Here is a 17,123-nt window from a genome sequence, read left to right on the forward strand (position 1 = left end):
TAATAATGATATAATAATTATAACGTAGTTAAAACGAGAATATTCCATTACAAAGTTCTAAATTGTATCGCGGACTCACAGTTAAAATAGATGGAGGCAGTACAAGGACAATAATACTCTCACAAACGACTCAAATTTAAGTTAACTTTTTTAAGAAAAAAAGGGTTTGATTTACCCCTCTACTTTCAAAAAATATTCTATATTAACTTCCGTTATGCTTTGAAAACAAAATATACCCTACTGTTATAATACTTATCATATATACCCCTATTTTTAGTGGAGATCCAACATGGCTATTAAAATCCATAAGTAATCTTATATTTAGCTAAGGTGGAAGCCATATTCAAGTCATCTCAACACCCTAGTGTCTGAAATTCGCTAAACTTCAAACAAATTTTGTAACTTCGATTATATATGTCTAAAATTTATTCTGAAATGACTAAACTTAAATTTTTTATAAACTTCATCTGCGGCTTAAATAGGAGTCTCAAAATCGGCTATATGTGCACTTGCCCGAACAGAAACCTGAAGTTGTTTTGCGACTCAATAGCGGGTTGTGTCTAGATTGAGTCTAAGAATATGGGCTTTAACCAAATGGACCAAGGCCCAAGAAACATCCAAAATCTTCAAAGTGTGGTCAATATCAAGAAACAAACCCGTATAATCATCCAACTCTCTCGCTTGAGGTTTTTAGCATCGAACTCATTATATTTTTAAAGTAATAGAGTCATATCTACTATTTTTTTGTAATTTTAATTAATTTTTACACATAAATTTATATATCCCGTCCAAAATTACAAGTTCAATTGAACATGTCATTAGAATACTACATCGCCCCCGCTTACCCCCCCAACAAGAGCATCCGAGACTTCAACCAACCACTCAAGCAATTAGCCATTGTCAGAAGCAAAACTTTGTCCAATAATATGAAACAAAAATAGCCTAAGGAATATGCTTACGACTTCTACGAATAATCACTTGCTATTTTGTGACTAGTCTCAGCATCCAAAGAGACATGGTTAGTCAACTTGAGTTTATTATACTATCTAAGAAAATGACTGATCTCCTACCTACAAAATATTTTAAGCCAAAAACACTTTCTCTGTGTGATAAAGTAATAATTTTTTAAAAGCAAAAAACTGCAAAAATGTGTCTCAGGTCCACGTTCATAGTGCTTGAAGCGATGCGAGCATGCTTCTTTGAAGTGGAGTGCACAAGTTACAAAACATTTAAAAAAGAAGAAGATATTTAGCACTATATTGACCAAATTGCAGTTAAAATTACTAACTTTATCATGCAACTTACCTTGATATTAATCTAACTCCTCAAAGTAGAGATTAAAAAAATGATCGTATGTCATCATTAAGGTTACTTTGTGCACACCAATGTTGTTAAAAGCTTGCTTAAGCCCTGAAGCTTAGTGAAGTTCAGATCGTGCGCTTCACCTCGTTAATTGGCACTTTAGTGTTTCACCGATGGGTCTATCAACAACGTATTTATACATATAGTCTTTCTATTCTTTTGTCCAAATAATTAGTTTGTGTTTATTATTACATTTTCTTGCATTACATTTCTATTTTTTATTTTTTTCTCATTGGTGCTTTTTTATTTATACTAAAGCTCACGCTTAACCAATAAAGCGACGACCCCTCGTTTCTTGTCACTGCTTAAAGCAAGCGACGAAGCAATGACTTTCAATAACACAGGATAAAGGTAAGTCCTTATTATTCATGACAATAACATCCAAGAAATGGCTGAAACAACCTAGGCTTGAGACACAAAAACTTCAATAACAGTTTTGCTAAGCCAAGTAATGTTGAAGATGATAAATAGATGAAGAAGATAACTACGATATAACAACAACAACCCAATATAATCCCACTAGTGGGGTCTGAGGAGGGTAGTGTGTACGAAAGTCTTACTACCCACCCTGAGGTAGAGAGGCTGTTTCCGATAGACCCTCGACTCCTTTCCTCCAAGAACTTCCCGCCTTGCTCTTGGAGTGACTCGAACGCACAACCTCTTGGTTGGAAGTGAAGGGTGCTTACCACTAGAGCAACCCACTCTTGTCCGCAAGATAACTACGATACAATTACAATGAAAAGTATAGGGGTAGGAGGAGTGGAAATAACAGTAGAATTTAGGACATGTCGTAAATCATCGATGGAATCAAGTTCCCCACCTATGTTACAGTTAAATTGGGTTGATATAAATCAGGAAAATATACTTCATATACAGTCACTGCTATGTTGACCATCAACCAAATATATATACTAAGAAGCCTTTAACCTGCAACTTACCATGTTACAAATTGACTAAAAAGGATTCGCTTTATATAGCCAGTATGAAATTGTTTCTACGTATTTTTATTAAGCGCAGACATCGGGTTCAAAAGAATAAGTTGGAAAGAAAAAAGAAACTCAGAGAAATTGTTATACTGCTGCAATACAATGAACAATGTTAGATACATACTCCATAGCATCTAGCAAAGGGGCATAAATATCCTACTGATACACAAAGAAAGTAATTTCTGAAATTAAAAAAACTTATCAGATTCACACATTTAATCCACTAGTCTCTAACCTATTCTACGCCACATTCACGAGGGTTATCATAGTCAAAAAGATTCAAACTTCCAAGAAAAAAACTTCGAATTGGGAGGGCGATCCTCCCGGTGAACTGATCATTTTCACCCAAAAATTTAGATACCTGAAGCAGGCATATATTACAGAAAGTTCTTTCAAAGAACTCACATTGCCCAAAATCTCAAGACTATACTGCACTTGTTTTGTCTTAAATGGTGGAAAATCTCTTTTCATCCCAATTCAATTGAACAGAGATGTTTGACCCTAACCAATCTAAGTGCAATGACTACTTACTGACTGCAACAATGATGGAATAAACTCATACATATCTTTTTTCAGAAGAGACACACCACTACTCATCTATAAAAAAGCAAGACTTTTAGTTGCAACCATCACAATCATATACCTTCTGCCAATCAGAGCCACATTCTACCAAGTACTATAGTTTCACTGGCATGTAACACAATGTGCAACAGCAGAAATATTCACAATCCCAAATCCTCAAAATCACACTGTACTCAACCAAAGTTTTGATCTTTTACTCCCAACTTAATTCAATTAAACACAAAAGACACAGAAAAATAACAAGGACGTATTCTTGAACCTCAATTTGGGCAGCATTATCAGAAATGACAACATACATTCATAAAATACAATTCAATAAAACTCATCACAGTAAAACATTCCAAACACATAAAAGAGGAAACATTCCAAAAACCACAATTATAAGTAACGGACAACCTGGTGCACTAAGCTCCCGCTATGCGCAGGATTCGGGAAGGGCTGGACCATAAGGGTCTTGTACGCAATCCTGCATTTCTGCAAGAGGTTGTTTCTACAGCTCGAACCCGTGACCTCCTGGTCACATGGCATGGCAACAACTTTACCAGTTACACCGAGACTCCCTTAAAAAAAACAGATTTATAACTAAGCTTCATAATCTCCAAAAAAACAAGTGTATTATTCAGTATTAAGTAAAACTTAAAAACCAAGATTTAGCCTCAGAAATTAAAAAACCTTCTAAAGAGCCTTGAGGATATCCTCAGCACTGCTAACATTAAAAGCCCCACCTTCCTCTAAATTCAAGATTTTAACAACCCCATCTTCTACAAGCATAGAATACCTTCTAGACCTAATACCAAGACCAATAGGCTTATCACTAAGGTCAAGTTCACAACCTATAGCTTTAGTAAACTCCAAATTTCCATCACTCAACATCAACACCTCATCATTAATACCCAAATTCTCTTTCCAAGATTTCATTACAAATGCATCATTGACTGAGATACAAGCAATTGTGTCAACCCCTTTTGACTTAAGCTCCTTAGATTTTTCCACGAAACCCGGAAGGTGTTTTTGTGAACAGGTTGGTGTAAATGCACCTGGGACAGCTAAAAGAACAACCTTTTTGCCATGTGTGAGGTCAGAGATTAAAAGGGTCTTGAGTTCATCGGATGAATCGAAGTAAGAAAGTGTAGAATTGGGGAGTTTGTCACCAACGGATATGGTGGCGGAGATTCTTGAAATGGTGGAGTGTTTGAGAGAGTGTAAGGGGTGGAGGGGTTGTTTGAATTTGAGTGGGAGAGGAGAGAAATGGGAAGAGGAGGTGAAAAGATTGGATCTTTTTGGGGAAAGAAGAGATAAGGATTTTGGGGTTGAGGATTTTAGGAGTTTTGAGAGGGTGAAGGAAGCAGCAGTGGTGGCAGTGGCAGCCATTGTTTGAGCTCTGTGTGTGTGTGTTGGAAGAAAATGAGGAGTTGTAGAAGATTATGATGTGCGGCTTATGACCTTAAGACTAGGCTTTTGTTTGGCTTTTTGGACACTTTTTTGGGGACAGAAGAAACTATGAAAGGGTTGGTTTTTGAAGAGGTGGCAAAGATTGTAGTGGGGAGGTTGACACTTGGCCTTGATCCCTTACTTTCTGTTAATAATTAATTGCATATAAGAATCCTGGTTTATAGAGGAGAATAAATAGACTGGTTTGAATAACAAATTAGAAAATAAATAGGAATACACAATAGCCACCCTTAAAATAATAATCCAAATATATATATATTAGAGTGGGGTGAGTAAGAGAGAGACTCGCATCTAGTGTTTTATGTAATAAGAACGTGCCATCTAAACTTAAAAGATAAGTTTTACAGAACGGTTGTTAGATCGACTATGTTGTATGGGGCAAAGTGTTGATCAGTTAAGAACTCTCATGTCCAAAGATGAAAGTAACAGAAATGAGGATGTTGAGATAGATGTGCGGGCATATCAGGATTAATAAAATTAGAAATAAAAATATTCGGGCCATCGTAAGAGTGGCTCCAGTGGAGGACAATATGTGAAAAACGAGGCTTAGATGGTTTGAGCATGTGAAGAAGAGAAGCACATATGCCAGGAGGTGCGAGAGGTTGGTCTTGGTGGGTCTGAGAAGAGGTAGAGAGATGCCAAAAAAGCATTGGGGAGAGGTGACTAGGCAGGTTATAGCGTTGCTTCAACTTACTGAGGACACGACCCTTGATAAAAATGTATGGAGGTCGAGAATTAAGGTAGAGGGTTAGTAGGTCGTCGAGAGTATTTTTTGGTCATTACGGTAGTAGTAGTAGTAGTAGTGTTGGCCTTGTATTCTATTATTGTTAGATTTCTATTACTACATGTTATTCCTTTCGCTTTGTTTTCTTATTATCTTGTTGTTAGTACTACTCAAATCTATTACTTTCTTTCCATTTTTCCTTGAGTCGAGGGTCTATCTGAAACAACTTCTCTATCTTTAAAGTGGGGGTAAGGTATGCGTACGCACTATCCTTTTCAAACCCCGCTTGTGGTATTACACTGGGTTTGTTAGTTGTATATTAATGTATAACATATAAATAACATTTTATACATAATTAATATATATAATTCATATATTTGACTAGCGATTGTAATTATTTTTGGCAAGCTAAGAGTGTTTAAAGCCCAAATAAATAAAGAGGCACTCACTACACATTGGTGATGTACTAGGGTGTTCGTCGATCAGTACGGTACGATATTTTAATATTTCGGTTCGGTATTCAGTTTCTATACCAATACCGTACCTAACTAAATTCGGTATGGTTTGGTTTATTTCCTTTCGGTTTCGGTTTACTCGGTTCGGTAACTTCGGTTTATTAGGTTTGAATACTAACTAGTGGATAGCGTTATAAACTGTAATATTCTTAATTAAAGTATTCAAAAGTACAAAACTCAAAACGTTTGTTGACAAAAGTTTTGTCCAAAACCAGCAAATATCAACCCAGAGAGAGAAAAATGTACATAAATGAATAAATTTGATCATTAGAAATGTCTTGTTACTTGCTTAGAGTTAATTGATGAACTTAGAGAATAAAAAAAAGTAAAATTTTAGATTTTTTATATTTATGTAATTAATAATTGTGTAATATAATATATATTTTGGTACGGTATCAGTATTTCGGTATTTTATTTTAAAATATTAAATACTATACCTAATATCAATTTTTTTTAAAACATAAACCAAATACCATATCGAATACCAAATACCAAAATTTTTGATTTCAGTATTTACCACAATATGCACAGCCCAACGAGGTACAACAGGAGGTCCAAATGAGCAAAAATGAAACTTGGTAGGTGATATTAGAATATTACGGATTAATGTTTTCTTTAATTTTATTTCGAATTTTAGTATTCAGTTTTGTCTAAATGTTTAAAAAAAGGGTTATATATATTTGGAATATATACCTATAATGGAAGCTTTATAAAGAGATTGAAATGAATTACTAAAATCCTGCATAATTTGAATAGACGTGATTATGACCTTTTGCTCGCTCTTTTGGCAGGGCAGTTAGGTTAAAAATTGCACGGGTCGCCCTATTTGGTCGTCCCTATTTAATTTATATTTACTTTTTAATTTTTTTTAAACTTATACCCACTATTGAAACAACTTGAGGCATTCTTCTTCTTCTTCGGGAGTGAATTTATATGGTTTTTGTGACCATATTTTAAGGTAGTTTATGATATTTTACAATGGTGAGCTGTTGTGGCACTTTATTTTTTACTATTGCTTAAGCTTTTTCTTTTTCTTTTTTTAATTACAAAATGGGTTTGTTAGATTTATTGTTGTTTTGGCAAATTGATGATTGTGGTTTGTTCTTGATGATATTTGGAGGTTATGTTTTAAATTTGAGCTCATTTGAAGTAGATTTAGGTATTAAATAGTATATTGGATTGTTAAAATTCGAAGAACAAATTTCTGTTTCTCGATAATTTACACTTCAGACTTATTTGGCCTTAAGTGCATAAAAACGTTAATTGCACTTCAGACCTTTTGGCCTTAAGTGCATCTGAAGTGTAATTTTTCACTTCAGACTTATTTGCCTTAAGTGTAGGAAAATATTTGTTGCACTTTAGACCTTTTGGCCTTAAGTGCATCTGAAGTAGGGGTGTCAATGGATATTTAAAAACTGACTAAACCGATCGAGCCGTACCATACCAGTCCGATTTTCAAGTTTCTTTTAATAAAATCGCATGTTTTAATATAAATCTATAACTGTGCCGATAATTATGGTAGGTTTTTTATTTTATGAAAATAAACCGAAAAATACCGAACCATATCGAATAAATTTAGATGTAAAAAATATATTTATATATTACGTTTAAAAATAACAAAGCATTAAATTCTTTCTTGGGCTGTGGATTTATGAAAACGGTTACAAGCCAACAAGTAAACTCAAAATCCTAATTTCCAAACTTATTATACTATTGAAATTAAATTATTTGTAACATATTCACGAGCAAGACACAAGGTATTATAATAATTATGAGTAGCAAACTACAATGTATTGAATATGTTTCATTTAGTATGATTTAGATTTATTTTTTTGAAATATTTAATCTTCTATAGACTTTATTCTTGAGTCCCAACTTGGTTCATATCTTTCAACTCGTGTGATTTATATTTTCTTTGTCTTTGATTAGTTTCTTTTACACTGCTATAGAATAATTGATGGATCTATACTCTGACCATCTTTCATGTTTTCTTAATTCATCATCCTTTGAACAATAAAAATATCCAGGGAGTTTTGTGAAGTCCTATAAAAGTATGTTGGTTATGGCATTCTACTTCTACTAGTGACTTTTATATGACACTAAACAAATAACCGAAAAATAACCGAATCATACCGATACCGATACCGAATAGAAACCGACATGATTGGCACGGTTTTAGAAAGTCTAATTTTGGTTGTAAATAGTAGAATTAACCGAAAAATAGTATGATATAAATTTTATAAAATAACCGGCCAAACCAAACCATTGACACCCCTAATCTAAAGTGTAATTTTTCACTTCAGACTTATTGGCCTTAAGTGCATGAAACCATTGGTTGCACTTCAGACCTATTTGGCCTTAAGTGCACCTGGAGTGTAATTTTTCAATTTAGACTTATTGGCGTTAAGTGTAGGAAAATATTTGTTGCATTTCAGACCTTTTGGCCTTATGTGTATCTGAAGTGCAATTTTTCACTTCAGACTTATCGGCCTCAAGTGCATGAAACCATTGTTGCACTTCATATCTATTTGCCTTAAGTGAATCTGAAGTACAATTTTTTCACTTCAGACTAACTTTTTTTGACTTCAGACTCGATAAGTCTGAAGTTGATCGTAAAATGGGTAGGTTTGCAAACTTTGAAAAGTGGATATAGATTAAATTGTGATCCTAAAATCGGGTATAGATGCAAAAGCTAGTCTCTACAAATGATGTTGAGCCCAATGGGTCTTCTTTTGCACACATTCTATGCCCACCAGTAGCAGTCCAAAGTTCAAAGTCCTTAATCATGGTCCAAATCTAAATACTAAATTTTAGTGTTGACAATGACATAATTGGACAAGCAAAAGTCTCATTTTTAAGGTGTAGCAAACGAGTAATAACAGGAAAAAAGTAGTAGTAAGTAGCATTACTAGTAGTAGAAAGCATTATTAAATGTGATAGAAACAACATCGCATGATTGTTTGAGTGGTTTTATCATTATTGACAGGGGCGGCGTGTACACATTGTCCATGAAGTGTTACGGGATGATTTGTGAAATTTTTTACTAGATATTTATAAAAAATGTTTGAAAAACACATCAAAAAAGATACCACTTATCTTTTCTTCAAGTTGTGACAATGATTATAAAAATCCTAAGTACGCAAGTGTTAGTGGAGGCAATCAGAGTGTTATATATATTCCATTTACTCAATCTTATGCCATAAGTAGATGTTTGTTTGGTGAGATGGAGTATTGGTCAATCATTAAACCTTGGCACAACCTGTCCATACTTGGCAAAATTAGTGAATGATCTTTTCTGATTTCATGCTTTTATACCAGTTTTCACTTCCATATCAATTGTTGGTCATATGTCCCTTTCAATCAACCATTAGCTGAAACAATAAATGGTAGAAAAATGGAAACATATCTCTGAAACTTTTACACTGTATTGAAACCAAGTACATCTGAGAAGGAAAGCAAAAACAGAAAAAAAGCAACAGATTCAGCTACTACTTTGTGCCTCTTAGCACTAGTCATTATCCCTTTTACTTTCTTGTTTCTTTCTTTTACCTATCTTCTATGTGTGCTGCTGCATTTAACAATAGGACTGTTTTGTTCTACTGTATAGCACTTCACTCTCTGGAATATACACAAAGAAAACAAACAAGATTCGAGCCACGGCTCAAATCCTTTTATGCTTTGAACCTAAAAGAATAACCAACTTTTCTTCTTTTTACAAATGAAAAAAAAAAACACCCAAAAGCAAGAAAATGGAGGAGAATTAAACTGCAGAGGCGCAACGCCACTGAAAACGCCACTTCTTTTTGTGCTACGGAGTGGAGCACAGGGCGAAAAGCTCAAGATTCATACCCTAAAATCAGTTCACGAACACCCTCTAAGAGTTAGGCACGAATGTGCCAACGTAACCAAATCCCACTATGAAGAAAGCAAATGCTTGAATGAAGAGGTAAAGGAAATAGTGATTATTTCCGAAGGCAATGTCATAACATCCACAGAAGAAGAGGTACGCACCAGCAGCAAGCTCTAACAAATGAATCCTGTCGATAATACAACAATAGGAAAGTTTAGTCATACAAATTGTTCAAGAAATTGAGTTGCTTAAGTCTTCAAAAATCTCATACAGTCGTATCTTTCTATAACAACATTCTTATATAACAGTTATTCATTATAAAAGCTAAATTTTTGTCAGAATTTATTTTTATGTTATATTATAATATATGTTCTCTATAATAGCACTTCACTATAGCAGCCAAAAAATATCGGAACAAATGAGGCTGTTATAAAAAAAGTTTAACTCATATTTGTAAGATGAGATATAATTACCTGTCGCCAAGCCTCATTCGATGTTTTCTAAATGCTTTGGCAGCTGATTTTAACTTGAGAGCGTCTCCTAATTTCTCGGTCACAATCCATTCATTTACTCTTCCTGCCTCCAACAAGCCGATGAAGGTGGCCTTTGTTCGATGTAGTGACATAACATTCTCAAAAAGGATCCAAAATACCAGCAAATGGAGTGACCTGTTTTCAATTCAGGATAAGCAAAACCTCAACATTTCAAGATTTCGTAACCAAATGACAAATTAGTAAGATAATGTTTGATCCTTGAATGGCAATCAAGGCATATTTATCAAGTAGTTGCTAATGCATGTTTGAATATTTAATGATCTTAAAATCTAATGTATCATGTAAACTTTCAACTGTTAGGATCATAGCCATATCAAGTAAGCGAAGAGCGATGTAACAACAACAACAACAACCCCAGTGTAATCCCACAAGTGAGATCTGGGGAGGATAATGTGTACGCAGACCTTATCCCTACCTCGTAAAGGGAGAGAGGCTGTTTCCGATAAATCCCGGCTCAAGGACAGCATAGTCACAACAGAGTTGAAAACAAATATGGTATTAAAAAAGCCATGGAAACAAGGAAGTAATAACAACAAGATAATAAGATAACAAGCAAAGGAAATAACATGTACTAACAGCAAGATAATAAGATAACAAGCAAAACAAAATAACAGGTACCACTAAAAATCTTAGTAAGAAAATACGAGAATAATATTAATAGTACAGATATGGAAAAAAATACGCACAACTACCCCCTAACTCTCTATCCTGATTCTCGACCTCCGCACTAAGTGAAGGGCGATCTAATACAAGTATAAGGTAAACTGACCTTGGAGTTCCAACTGCATTGAGTAGTGTTATGATAGCAGGAATGTAAACAGCTCCCCATTTCGGAACTTCAACTTCAGGCACTAATACAGTGGCGGGTAATACTACAACGTAGAATACGAAAGTAACGATATGAGCTATGACCTTCCGCACAAAGAAGAAGCTGTAAATCACATGAACCTTCTTCCACAAAGACACTTTCTGCAAGCAAACAAAGTCAATAAAAATGTTCAATGTGTACTTAGATACTATGCAGTTAGTTGGCTAAGAAATTGAAATATGGCAATGGTAATTTAGGAGTTACCTTATTTCTTACAATCTCCATAAACATCTTCCTGAAGAGATTTGCTGGACCACATGACCAACGATGTTGTTGATAACGATAGGCCTTGAACGTACTTGGTAATTCATTTTTTACCTATATGATCGAATGAGCACGTTACATGTTATATTAACAGCAGCGACTTTGACGTTACTAGATGTGATTTACTCTGTTTGTATAGTACTAAGTACATGATAACTAAATCACTATATAGTATAGCATTTATTTATTATTTCGAGACAACAATAACAACAAAAGGGCAGTTCGGTGCACTAAGTTCCCACTATGCACGGAATCGTAGCATAAGGGTCTATCATACGCAACCTTGCCCTGCACTTCTGCAAGAGGCACGGCTCGAACCGGTGACCTCCTGGTCACATGACAACAGCTTTACTAGTTATGCCAACAACAACAACAATAACAATAACAAACCCAGTAAAATCCACAAGTGGGGTCTGGAGAGGATAGTGTGTATGCAGACCTTATATCCACCTTGAGAAGATAGAGTGGGAGTTTCCGATAGACCCTCGTCTCAAAAAAAGATTTATCATTTTGAGACAACGGATAAGAAATGTCAGATGGGGGGAAATATGTACCATGAGAGAACTAAGGTACAAGAATTTCCAGCCCTTGAGACTAGCACGGACAGCGAGGTCCATATCCTCAACTGTTGTTCTGTCTTTCCAACCTCCAGCCTCATCTATTGCAGCAATTCTCCAAACACCTGCAGTCCCTGTGTTTTTGTTCCACATACAACTTTCAGTATATAGGTTTATTGGACCACACATAATTCACAGAACAAGCTAAATTAATATTTTCTTGGACCATTGCTAAACTAGATATTCAGTGTGATCCAATAAATGGGGTCTGGGGAGGGTGGGGTGTATGCGGATCTTACCATATCTTTTGTGAGGTAAAAAGGTTGTTTCTGATAAACCATCGGCTCAAGAAAAGCATTTTCAAAACAAATTTGAAGTAATGCTTAATAAATATGTTATTAACTTGTCCAGTTCATTGGATCTAAAGTTATGAACATGGTTTAGGAAAGAAATTCCCAACATTGCAGCATACACAAGTTTCTTGAAACTGGGGAAATTTTTTTGTTCCATTTTCAAGAAACATGTTAGATTAAGTCCATGTCATGTTTGTAATTTCATGAGAGTTTGTCTCCCAAAACATAATACTACTCCCTCCGCTCCCTCTTACTAGTCGACATGTTTCACTTTTCGAGAGTCAAACTACATGAATTTTGACCAAAATTTTAATATATATTTATACAATATTGGTATGAAAAAAATTGCAAGTTATAATACTTTTCGTAAAGTTTTCGAATATTCAAATTTAACTTTAAAATATTAAAATAATCTAATCCAATTTAGCTTAAAAAATTAATCAAATGGACGCTCAAGAAGCAAAACGAGACAAGTAAATGGGAACAGAGGGAGTACTAATTTAGACATATTTTCAAAAAATATGTTGACCCTTAACTTGCTTGTGATTTCAAAAGGGTTTGTAATCAAAACAATAATTATAGTACTCTCTTCGTTCACTTTTACTTGGCACGTTTTGACTTTTCACGCCCTTTAAGAAATAATAAATGAAGTATATAAGTTATCATGATACCCATATTAATTGATGCATATTTTATTGGATTTAAGAAAATGATTTGAAATGAGTAATAAATACTGTGAGTATAACAGGAAAAAAAATTGTCTTCTCTTGATATACGTAAAGTAACAAGTAAAATTAAAATTCTATTTCTAGTATACATGACAAGTAAAAGTGATCGAACGGAAGAATAAAATTAGTTCAAAGTGAAGGAAGAGTAATTAATATGGAGAATTAATACCATTAAATCCGAAAAAAGCATGGGTGGCAGAGCCCACTTCTTGCTCCACAGTGAAATGGTAATCCAAAGACATTTCTTGCATTCTTGTCATTAGACATTCATCAGCATTTACTGCAAAATCACCCACCAAAAATCAACTGTATTACCATAATTTTCCAACGGACATTTTTTAAAAATTGATTTACATGAAATATTTAATTTGACCTATTAAATTTAAGGGCAAAATACAAAATTGACCGGTCGGTCAAAACTAATTGCATTTACTAGCAAAAAAATGTATAAAATATATATTATATATAAATAATACACATATATAAAAATATATATATATATATATATATATATATATTTTATCAGCTATTATTTTGTCAGCGGCTAAAAATATATATATTTTTAAAAATTAAATAACGAAAATTCTCAAAGTCCGAAAATTTTTAGTGTCGGTTAGTAAAAGAATTGGTCTGAGGTCCACTATTCCTATAGCACATGCCAGTTGGCGGCTACTTTTGGAAAGGAAAAAAGGTATAAGACAAAAGGACAAATGTACCCTTGTGCTAATTAATATAATTCCAAAACTGGCCTTCCCATCAAAAGAATATAAAAGATTTCCTTGGCAGCCCCTGGCCCCAAAATCTAGTTGGATTATTTTTAAAGGTACTAAAAAAGCTTCCATTCACAGTCCAAAAATGATAGGGGCATTTATGTCCAATAAAAAACCTATATATAATATAAAGTGCCTCTTACGAAACCACAAATACATTTTTTTCTAATTAATCACCTCTTCTTTTCAGCTGCACCAGACAAAACAAATTTTCACACGGTTGATTATTTCAGCAAAAAAAATTTCACAATTACACTATTTTGACATAGAGTTCTTTTCCCACTAAAAGGCCATAACTATCCATTTTACTATTAAAAATAAATTATATTTATCCCTTACTTTGCAAATAAATTTACCCCTATCATTATACTTTACTTATTTTTACCCTTCATCTATTAAACCTCTATCCCAGCCTTGAAAGTCCACGTGTCATGCTGTCATTGGACGAAAAGAACCATTCAATCTTATAGCCTGTTTGGCCACGCTTCTAAAATCTGCTTATTTTGTTAAGTATTTTTTTTAAAAGTGCTTTTCAAAAAAGTACTTTTGGTGAGAATCAAACTTGACTAATTAATTTGAAAAACACTTTCAAGCAGTAATTAGTGTTTGGCCAAGCTTTTGAAAACTGTTTCTAAGTGTATTTTTCTCAAAAGTACTTCTCAAAAAAATACTTTTGGGGAAAAGTTACATTTTTTCTGCTTATGCTTCTCCTCAAAAGCACTTTTTTTCTTTCTAAAAGCTTGGCCAAACACTTTAATTTTTGGCCAAAAACACTTTTGACCCAAAAAAAAAGTTGGCCAAATACTTATTCCAACTCCCATCGATAGGGTGGATTTATTAGCAAGTTGAAACGAGTGATAAATATAGCTCATTTTCAACAGTAAAGGGGGTAAAAATGACCCTTTTTCGTTTCTTTGTTAAAAAGTTTCAATTTTATAGAATAGCCAATTAACTACTAGGGCCAAGTTTCATGAGCAACCAAATATAACAAACACTCAATGTGGCCTAAAAGAGCTGACCTACCAAAAGATTGTACATCATTACACACACAAGAATTGGTAGTGTGTAAAGTGACCGACAGTTTTGATGAGTTAATTTGACCAAGTAATATAAGACAATCTACTATTTTTGTTTATGATTAAAGAGATATAATTATTATACTAATAAAGTGATAAATTAAGGTATAGCCTAGCAATTAATTAAATGAATAAAAATTATGTGACAAGACAAATAGAGAGAAAGAGAAAGATGACTTCTTCGACATTGACTATAAGATTTAGTGGACAAAATTACTCATGTCCTAAAAATAAGAGAGAATCTTTCCGGAAAAACTGTTAGAACGAGATCTCTTGTACAAAAGATCTTAACTAACTACTCGTGCAATGCACATTTAATCTAATGAATCCCCTTATTTAGCATTTTAAGTGTAACAGAATAATCGAAATTTGCGCAAATTGTCTAGATAGTCTATCCTGAAAAGGCTGAGAGACTCTATCCGACATACCTTCGACTAAAGAAAAAATGAGAAGAAGTAATGACAACAACTGGATAATAAGTAAAAAGAAAATTTACCATATTTCCAACGAGCTTGAACAAGGGAAAGTTCAGGATTGTGAACTAAAAATGGAATTGTACGCCAAAGGAAATCAGGCTCAGGTTGAAAATCAGCATCAAATATAGCAACAAAATCACATTGCTTAACATAGGAATGTTTCAACCCTTCTTTCAAAGCTCCTGCTTTGTAACCACTCCTATTGTTTCTCACTTCATACTTTATATTTATCCCTTTACTTGCCCATCTTTGGCATTCTATTTCCACCAAATTCTGCACATATTTCAAGTATCACAAAAAGGGTTTTTAGGGTTTTTCTATAATGACAAAAAGGTTAAATTTTCACAAAAAACCTTTTAGGATAAAATAAAATTGGCCGAAACTATCCAAAAAGTATAAATATATATATATATATATATATATATATATATTTTATCGGCTTGGGAACGGCTAAAAATAAAGAATTTATCAAATCTTTTTTTACATTTATTTACAATACCTTGGTTATGGGGTCTGTTGAATCATCAAGAACTTGTACTATAATACGATCAGATGGCCATGAAAGTCCACATGCAGCTCCAATTGATAGCTGGTAAACCTGAAAAAACATCAAGTTTTTGTCTAAACTAAGGTCATGCTCTTGCAAAATTTGAATAAATGGAAAAAGAGTTTAATTAATTTTCATCGACGCATAAATAATTTTTACACTATCATGTCAAGTGATGAAGGCAGAAATTTTATTAAAGGGTATCAAAATATAAAGAAACAACATAATTTTCCGACGAAGAGGTGTCTATTTGCCTTATTTTTAAGATTATAAATCTTAGAGGAAAAATTATTTATAAATATTTATTGGATAACCTTATAATGTAAAACAGAATTGTACTATTGAAAAGAAGAAAGAGTACAAACCTCTTTTTCATTATACATAGGTATTTGAACAAGAACCATAGGATAAGATGAATTTCCAAGCTCAACATCATCTTTTAATGGTTCCCATTTATAACGTTTCTCTGGTTTTCTACCAAAGAGTTTGACAAGAGAAATGACAATAAACATGTAAACTCTTTCAATGAACAACATAACAGACATTGTAAGGCACAATAACACTGCAATTCTGAGGAGAGGGACAATCAATGGAGCTTTAATTTGTCCCCACATTATTGCAAATTGCTCGGTTATATCATCTCTTGTTCCGTAAAATGTATCAGGAAGCAATGTTGTTGCCGAAATCCTCTCCATTTTTTGCCCACAAAAAACAGAGGATAAAAACAGGGGATTCTTGAGAAAACAGATGATAAAAACAGGGGATTCTTGAAACAACAGAGGAAACTCAAAGAGATGAAAAATGTGAATATTTTAAATTTGCAGAAAAAGTGAGAGAATATGTTTCTTTTTTGAATTTTTTGCTTTTGGTTTAAGCAAAACAATGGAGGCAAGAGCTGGAATGTCAGAAGACAGACAATAAGCTCAAACTCACCACTATATTTTGCTCCAACAACGAGATTCTTTTTATTTTTTGAACAAATGGAAAATGGAGAAAAAAAGGAAAACAAAAAATGTAGCAACAAAAACAATGAGAAAGAAGGAAGAAGTGGAGATTTTTTGATTCTTCTCTGTTAGTTTCAAGAAAATAAATTGGCTCAAAAACCAAGGCTAATGTTCTTATTTTTCTATTATTTGCTTCTATAATGAAAGAGAAATAATAGCAGAGGTATGTATTAATGGCTAAAAAAATATAGAAAAAAATGGTGACTGAGAAAATAGAGAGAGAAAAGGGACAAAGGAAGAAGATGGAGAGAGAAATAAAGGGAGGGTTCTCTTTTTATAGAAGCTCTAGTTTAGCTTCTGGTTTGAGTTGGTTAATCTTTTTTCTTTTTATTTTTCTTTTTCTTTTTCTATGTTCTAATATTTTATGATAGTAGCACTTTTGATCCCTCATTATCGATTGTGATCTTGGTAATTGTAAAAGAGATAATAGCACTTTTGGTCCCTGAGTATCGATT

The 17,123-nt window shown here is 33.6% G+C and overlaps 2 protein-coding genes across 2 annotated transcripts; both read right to left on the reverse strand.

Annotated features, from left to right (window-relative positions):
• Positions 1 to 3,493: 3,493 nt before the first annotated feature.
• LOC104097055 (peroxiredoxin-2E-1, chloroplastic-like) lies at positions 3,494 to 4,420 on the reverse strand. Its single transcript, XM_009603563.4, has one exon. The coding sequence runs from the start codon at positions 4,299 to 4,301 to the stop codon at positions 3,606 to 3,608; it is 696 nt and encodes a 231-aa protein (XP_009601858.1). The 5' UTR covers positions 4,302 to 4,420; the 3' UTR covers positions 3,494 to 3,605.
• Positions 4,421 to 9,005: 4,585 nt separating this feature from the next.
• Positions 9,006 to 16,912, reverse strand: LOC104097056 (glucomannan 4-beta-mannosyltransferase 9-like). The gene is made up of 9 exons (XM_009603564.3): positions 16,030 to 16,912; positions 15,617 to 15,715; positions 15,138 to 15,390; positions 12,965 to 13,075; positions 11,712 to 11,848; positions 11,098 to 11,211; positions 10,795 to 10,994; positions 9,945 to 10,139; positions 9,006 to 9,658 (listed from the first exon to the last, which is right to left on the reverse strand). The coding sequence occupies exons 1-9, from the start codon at positions 16,357 to 16,359 to the stop codon at positions 9,496 to 9,498; spliced, it is 1,602 nt and encodes a 533-aa protein (XP_009601859.1). The 5' UTR covers positions 16,360 to 16,912; the 3' UTR covers positions 9,006 to 9,495.
• Between the last annotated feature and the right edge of the window lie 211 nt (positions 16,913 to 17,123).

This window comes from Nicotiana tomentosiformis, chromosome 7 (genome assembly GCF_000390325.3).
Source record: "Nicotiana tomentosiformis chromosome 7, ASM39032v3, whole genome shotgun sequence".
Taxonomy (NCBI): Eukaryota; Viridiplantae; Streptophyta; class Magnoliopsida; order Solanales; family Solanaceae; genus Nicotiana; species Nicotiana tomentosiformis.